The sequence below is a fragment of the Octodon degus genome, unplaced genomic scaffold (assembly GCF_000260255.1).
Source record: "Octodon degus isolate 3935 unplaced genomic scaffold, OctDeg1.0 scaffold00134, whole genome shotgun sequence".
NCBI classification, from domain to species: domain Eukaryota; kingdom Metazoa; phylum Chordata; class Mammalia; order Rodentia; family Octodontidae; genus Octodon; species Octodon degus.
This window is the reverse complement of record NW_004524710.1, coordinates 6,828,103-6,836,292: the sequence shown is the minus strand read 5'-3', so window position 1 is coordinate 6,836,292 and position 8,190 is coordinate 6,828,103. Positions and strand designations below refer to the sequence as shown.

At 35.8% G+C, this 8,190-nt stretch overlaps 1 protein-coding gene across 2 annotated transcripts in view; it reads left to right on the top strand.

Annotated features, from left to right (window-relative positions):
* Lrrc69 (leucine rich repeat containing 69) overlaps window positions 1–8,190 on the top strand; it is a 119,477-nt gene that overhangs the window by 31,913 nt on the left and 79,374 nt on the right. Inside the window, exons 2-3 of one of the 2 annotated variants that reach the window (XM_004641317.2) lie at window positions 3,779–3,905; window positions 6,388–6,460. The exons of the other annotated variant lie outside the window; for it this stretch is intronic. Coding sequence (XP_004641374.1) covers window positions 3,779–3,905; window positions 6,388–6,460 — 200 coding nt within the window. The remainder of the gene's footprint in view (window positions 1–3,778; window positions 3,906–6,387; window positions 6,461–8,190) is intronic. 2 annotated transcript variants of the gene reach the window in all.

The following is an 8,190-nucleotide window of genomic DNA, read 5'->3' as shown; positions in this document are numbered from 1 at the left end:
CTCAGTCTCAATTGCTATCTCAGAGTGCCTCAGGGACAGGGCTGGCACAGCAAGCCCTGGGATCGAACCCCTGGCCCCTGCACCTGCTTGCAGGTGCTGTAATCCGCTGAGCTATTTGGTCAGCCTAAATCTTCTTTTTCTTATCCAACCATGTGAAAAGGAATCCTATTTTCATTCTTTTTACCTTAGCTTTGACTTTGAAATTCTTTACTTTTTGAAATTTTTCAATGGCATTGTATTCATTCTTTACGTGTCATATGGTTGGTTGTGGAGCTCAAAATTCTTGTAACTTTTTCAAGCATAGAGTATGTAGTTAATGTATTAGCCAGATAAAATATCCTTTCCTGTAATTCAGTCATTTTGTAACATCTTTCTAAGTGACATCAGAAACTTCAACCTCTCTATCCCAATAACATAGATTATTCTTCAGAAGGATCTTTTCTTCTTCAAATCTCTTCAGTCTTCTCCCAGCAAGGAGACTGCTTTCGCATCATCATATTGTGGTTTTTTTGTTTATTTATTTTGATGCTGGCAGTGGAACCCAAGGCCTTGACATCTTATGCAAGCACAGTACTGCAGAGCTCCAGCTCCAAGCCCTGTTTTATATTTTATTGAGAAAATAGATATAAACGATGAGCGTATGGCTTGTGTTTAGATGTCCCCTCAAGGGCTTATGTAGTCAAAGGTGGGACTTCTTTACAGATGGCTGGATCTAGAAAGTGTGATTGATTCGTGGTGCAAAGCTAGGATTAAGGGTGCTTGGGTTAAGGGCATGAGTACTATCTGCTCTAAGGGTAGATGGCCTGGATATGCTGTCAGGGACTGAAAGAGGCTTGCTGCTAGGTACTTGTAGTCTGCTGCTTGCTTGCTTTGCTGCCTTCTGCCTGCCATGAAGTATTCATCTTCTGTGACGTATGTCTTCCATGCCACCCTGCCTTGGAGCCAGCCAATAATGGACTGAAACTTCCATCAATTGTGAGCAAAATACGTTTTCTCCTTTCACTTTGAGGTTTTGTGTATTTTGTCTCAGCAACAAGAAAATTAAGATAGAAAACGCCATTTTTCCATTACCAAACCCCTTTATGTACCTGTTTACCGTCACCTTGTCTACTTTCCTTCTTGATACCTTAGTGATGAGTCCCGACTCCTAAGGCCAAAAGCACTCATACACTGGGTTCCATTGCCTCTTTGGAAGCATTTTTATTCCCCCAGTATCATTCTCTTTATATCAGTAAATTTTCATCTTCTACAGTACATTTTTCCATCAGTGCATCCATAAACTACAGTACTTTTTATTTTACAGGAAAATAAATTCCAGCTTCTTCATTTTCTCATTACTTTTAGTAGAAAAAGTTCTTATAAGAATTGTCCATTTGTGACTCATTGTCTTTGCTTTCTCACATTTTCTTCCTAGTCCACCATGATCACATTTTCTTCCTTGACATCTGCTCTCTATTTTCAGGGTCACTAGTAGCCTTCAAGTTGTTGAATCCAGTTGCTATTTCTATGTTTTTATTTTATTTAAACTTCCCCTAGAATGTAACCCACATCTTTTTTTTTTAATAGCTTGCCTTTCTTTTTTTAAAAAAATAACTTTCTTTTATTTTTTGAAGAGTAAAAACAAGAACAAGAAAAACAAAAGCAAAGACAGAAACAGGATAACAGATAATACATGTGTTATGGGTTTTCAAAACAAGAATATCTGATTAACAGTGATTAATATGTTATCTATTTTTATTTTCAAATCTGTTGCTCTGATTAACACATAGTTATGCAAGATGGGACATGAGTGAATATTACCACATGCTTTCAAGAAATCTTAAATTTTTGTTCTTGTTTCTCATTTTCTTTTATTACTTTAAAAATTTACTTTAAAGAGAGCATAGTAATAATTGATATGACATTAGAAACCGTACACATTTAGAAGACCAAGATGACAGCTATTTCAAGCATCGTCTTAGTATTACACATTGCTGTCCTCAATGTAGTCGCTTAGTTCACAGATATCAGCATATGGAGTTAGTCGGGGTGAGAATTCTACCCATTAACTGCTACTTTCAAAAACCTAATGGAAATTCTTAGGACTATTGCCTTATCCATCTTATATATACACATATATGGTCTTGCCCTTACCTTATTTCCTAACTTTTTTCCTTTTTCTTTTTGTTGCTAAATCCTTAAGTTCTGTTTCTTTCCATTTAACTATGTCTGTTACACCTTTCAGTTTTTATTTCTTGTTTTAAGTTCTTACACTTGGGAGACAATATGATATTTACACATGTGAGTCTGGCTTATTTCATTTATGAGTATAGCCTTAAGTTGCATCCACTTATCTACAAGGGCTTTGAGTTTGTTTTTCTTTATAGTTGAGTAATACTCCATTATATAAAAATACCACATCTTTTTCATTCATTCCGTAGGTGACGGGCACTTTGGTTGTTTCCAAGATTTGGCTATGACAAATTGTGTTTTCCTTCACTTTTATGGGACTGTCTTAGAAACCTTAGCCATAGACTCTGTTAATCTCCTGAGGCAGCAGTTCTTCCAGGAGAAACCTGTAAAGGAATGAAGGATGCAGGACAGGGAAGGGAAAAGCCCTAGGCAAGAATGTGACTTGTGACAATTTGTTACAGTGTCCAGAACCAATATGGACACCATATTAAGTCTTTTTCATTCAACTACCACTAAAAATGTATCTTAACTTTACCTTTATAATGAAACAAGACCTCACAGGTGGTAAATGTATTGTACTTCATGTAAAAAGCAGGCTAATCATAATTGTCTGTTAAAAATGTGGAGCTCAAAACTTAACCATGAGTTCTTGAAGTATGAAATTTAATTATAAAAGTCTATCTCCTTTAGTTTAAATTTAAATTATAGCAAATAACAGGAGGGATAAAAACATAATTATAAATTGCCTAATTTTTTCCTTAATCCTTTTCTTATGTAAATTCATTTGTTAAATTACTCTTAATATTAAAATTATAAAATATGAAGTCTTTTTATATTTTATATGAAAGTATCTGAATAATGATGTTTGGGGATAAAAAAAAATACTTGGAAAGTACAAATAGATTTCTTCCCAAAGAAAATAGCCACCTTTCAGGAAACAACCTTTTATGATTGATTTATTGAACTAGATCAAGAAAGACATTTTAAAACTCCTATGTGATGTTCTTGCTGTGTCTGATAATATGTCAGTTGTAGGGCAGGCACATACGGGGCAGGTCTTCTATATAGCATTTCAATAGTTGCCTTTGTGAATTTTGTAATCACATAGAGTCTTATCAAAATTAAAGGTCCCTCTGCTCTCTCCATGAATAGAGCAGACTCGCAGGCTTTCATGAGGTAGGTCACTCAGGAATGGTACACGAGAGGCCTGGGTCTTTGTGTTTCTGGTTTCAGGAAATTGGGCCATTACTGCTTTTAATAGTTGCCTCTGAGGGTCACAGTGTCAGATTCCTGCAGGATTGCTCAGTGAATTATGGATGAGCCATCAGCTGTGTTTTAATATGCCATGGAATAATTTGTCATACAATTTTAAAGAAGTTAAGTACTTTAATTGAAAATTCAATTTTTATTTATTGATGAAATATTGTTTCAGCATGAAGTCTAAATGGACTTTCTTTATAAATATAACTTGTTGTAAGTGAAATCACTGAAAATTGCCTTGAAGTTTTCTTAGAGTATGTAGCGCTGAGCAAAGGGGTTAAATTATTTCTTTGCCCATTTGAAGGCAGGTAAAGCATGTGTCCACTGAATCTCTATATTTTTGCAGTTGACAGTACTCAATTTGGGAAATAATCTTTTAGAAGAAGTTCCAGAAGAGATGAAATACCTCACTTCCCTGAAGACCCTTCATTTATTTGGAAACAGGATTTGCAGAATTGCACCTGGAGCATGTGGTAAGTCCGTCAAAGAAGAGTAACATTAGTATTAGACTTGGTCCCTAGTATTTAATGATGTGGCACTGGAGTGAAAAATTGCACAGCCTTTAATCATTTTTTGGAACTAATTACAGATTACTCTTAAAATTAAACAATTTTGGACATATAACTATTTTAAACCTTTTGTATCAAGTATTTATTTATGTGCAGACCTAAGAGAATAAATAAGCATTAATATTAATGAATTTGTTTTTCTTAATTAGTACATATTAGGACTCCTCAGGTATTCTTTTTTTTGTGGTACTGGGGATTGAACCTGGGACCTTGTGCTTGCTAGGCAGGCACTTACACTGCTGGGCCATCTTCCTGGCCCTTATTTCAGGTATTAAATCACAGGTTTTGATTAAGATACTAAATTAAGTCAGTTGGAGAGAAGATTTAAAAAATTATGAAATTTAATAAATGGCATTATTTTCTTTGTATTTGTACTAAGTTAAAAATTTTCCCATTCAATTTGAAACTCTTGTTATATCCTGTAACTAGGATGGGTTTAAGGGCAGATGCATAACATAGAAATCCAGGTGATTTAATAGCCTTACTAACTCATTGTAAGGCACTGGACCACCTTATGTGTGAACTTCTCCATTAGTTCTCTATTACTGACATAAACAACTTAAAAAGAAAATTCATTTTTTCTCTATGGTTTAAGAGGTTCCAGTTTGCCTGGTTCTGTTGCTTTTGGGCCAATGGTGAGGTGGACCATCATGGTAACCCACACATGGTATAGCAAAAGCTGCTTACTTGATGGTGACCAGGAAGCAGAGAGGAAGGGGAAGGGGCCTATCCCCACCAAGGGCACACCCTGGATGACCTTATTTCCTTCCGCCAGGTCCTACCTCCTGAAAGTTCCCCCACCTCATAATAGTGCCATTAGCTGGGGACCAAACCTTCAACACAATGACACCTTTTAGAAATGAGTGTCCCAGTTGCAACCTCAAATTCACTTATGTCTTGTAAAGTACCAATGCTATAATTAAACCTGAATACTGAGGTTTTAGTTTGGAAAACTATTATCGAATGCTCAGCTACTGGGTGACTGGGCTCACATGCTGGCAGAGGGCTTTGCATGCCACCATGGCATGTGTCCCATAAACTGGCCACCACTGCTTGACATGTGAGTCTTTGGGGACAATCCAGAAAACTAGGGAAATGTTTAGATTATATAAATATCTATGAAATTTTAGGCTAGTGGATGCCATATAGAATAATCATTGTCATCTTCAAGTAGTATTTAAAGGCAGTGTTATATTTGGAAAATAATACAATTAACTATAGTAATATATATATATATATATATGTATATATATATATATAAAATTTATTACTTATTATGATAGAGTTTCATTTTAAGGCTTCATATGTGCTAAGCAAATGATCTACCACTGAGGTATAGCCTAACAACAGAACTTTGAAGAAATCCCTTGTGTCAACATAAAGTATATGGCAGTTCCTGATTATCAAGGGGTGGAAGTAATTCGTTGTCAGGCGGCTGAGTGCCAATCAGCATAGGTCTGGAGAGCTTTGCTGTATCATGTGACCTTATCCCTCCGACTGCAGCAGCTGACCAGGATAGAGAATGCATCTGCGAGCTGAGCCAGACATGTGCTGTAGTTCTTTAGGACTGTGACAGAGTCTAAAAGTGCTTCATTGACCAGAGAAAATCACAGGGCCTGAGACAAATTGGTGGCCCATGGGGTGAAGCTAGTTTATGAATAGGTTTGGCTCTGGTTTGAACCTTTTAAAATTATTTTAATAAGATATCAAAATTTGCAAATAAGAGAGTATGCAGAAAGTCTTTATCTCTGACTGTTGTGGGCTCTTTCAAAAAAGAAAGATTGAACAACATTGCACTCACATCCCCACAGGACAGTGGTTGCAAGCGTTAGCTGTGTGGTGGTGGCACTGACTGACAAAGCCTAGGGTTATCTTCTTGGTTCCTATGGCATCTGAGACTCATAATCCTCTGCCTGAACTATCTGTGAACATTTAATATAGGGTATTATGGTGGCTCTGAATACGTGGAAAAATAGATGAAATATGTTCAAAAGCGAAAGAAGAACATATTTGAAGAGGGGAGAGACAGAGACCAGAGTTGGGGTAGAGAGATGAGAGGATATAAATAGGAAGCTGAGAAAGATTTAATGAGAAAATAAACTATATGTTCTACAGAGGTATCAGAAAGGTACATTCCTGCTCCTGAATGCCTTTTAGTCTTTGGTTCTCATTGTGATGTCCCTGGTTGTACCTTGCACCCTTAGAAACTGTGACTAAGTTTTTTGACATCATGATAAATTTGCCCTTTTCTTTGAGCTAATTTATGAAAATAGCTGTCTGCACACTTGGCCAAGACAAAAAGACAGAAAGAAAACAAAGGTATGTAGAAAATGATTAACATTATTTTCTAATGATGGCTACAGTGACTAACATTATTTTCTAACAGATGGTTTACAAAACTTGATCCTGCTTAATCTGAACAATAATCAGCTTACAGAGCTTCCTCAAGAAGTCAACAGGTAATTTTGCTTCTAGCAAGAGCCATTTGAACATTTGGCCCCACCCCATCTCCATCCTGATCCTCTGAAAGCATTATGCCCAGCTTCGAGTGTTTGTGGGGGCTGGGTATCACATGGAGGGGTCTGAAGGACAGAAGCTGGCCACTAATTCTTTTTTCTTTCATCTTAACCATATACAATTTTTATTTTTCAATTGTTCTTTGCTAAAGCTGAAGGCAAAATTAAATCAGTACATTCAAGGAAATTAGGCAATACATGATAAATTTAGAAGGTATTTCAGTCAATACAATTAAAAGAACAAGTATAACTCAGAACTATTTGAAAAATTCAGATATTCAGAACTTACATAGTGAAGATTTTATTGCTCTAGGACTTTACATTATGGAGAATGTGTAGCCTATTTTGATTGGTAATTTTCTTTAAAGGCTAGATGAACTTTCCAGTGCCATTAGCTAGTAGTCCTTTTCCCAATTCAGAATTAACATATACATCATTATTTAAACTAATTCATCTCTTACTATACCTACCTTGAGATATGATAGAATCTTTTTTAAAATTTAATTTAATTTAATTTTATTGAGAAACAAATATCAATGAGACAGTTTCAAAACTGATTAATGGGACATTTTCAAATAATTAATACATTGTACATTGTTATCTTCTTAAGAAGCAGACAGGCTATCCTGTCCAAACACGATTACTACAAAACTTTCCTCTCACTGAATTAAGCGAAGGTAGATGTATATCGATCCCACCTATTCTGTATATACAAATACAAAATGGTCCTTCCTTTGTATCCCCTTTTTTTGTTTAGTTCTGTCAGAAATGGGTATTCTATTGGCATCTAAATGCTATAGATTCTTGAATTCAGCAAAACAATCCAACACAATCCAGCAGTCCACAATAGTAGTGAGTTTCTAAGGTGACTCCTCAGGCACTTTGCAGAAATGAAAAACAGCGTGACTTGGAAGTCTAGGTGTAAAAGTGGAGGTTTGACACTGAAGTTCTAAAGCTGATGTTACTGATGTCCCAACTTGGTTTCTTGACAATTCCATAGCTATGGAATTGGGGACATTAAATTTTATTTCAAATGAATGTTATAAGTGATTTTGAGGTTGGCAGAAAGGGTAATACAAAAGCAAAGGATTTAACACAAGCCATTTTTATAGTTTTAGAATCCCTATACGTTATCATCATTAGCAATGACCTCATCTTATACAAAACACAGACAGGCTCACATTCCCATGCCTTTGGGGAGCCAGCTGAGGGCCTTGTCCTTCTCCTAGAAGAATGTCCTCTTAGCCTTGGCCTTTCCCCCAGATACATGGAGAGAGAATCCTGGTCACATTCACTTTGGAGCTACTCTTTATTGCCTGTTGAACAAAACAAAATGGGTTACAAAGTAAGAACATCCACAGTTTTCAAGGAGGATACAACCTGCAAATAATGCTCAACATAACAGTACTGAACATATGCAACTTTCTGCAGCATTGAAAGCCTATTCTAGTTCTCTTGTCAATAACTCCAGCTAAGGTATAATTTTTTGCAAGTATATTTTTATAGGAAAAGCAATATTTTAACTCAGCACAATTAGAAAGCGATTAAATCAATCTAATTTCTTTAGAAGAGAAACAGTATTCAATAAAACTATCAACAGTTATCTTCTTGCTTTTTCATTTATTTATTTACTTATATTTATTTTTTAGTATGCTGGGAAAAAAGTATATATT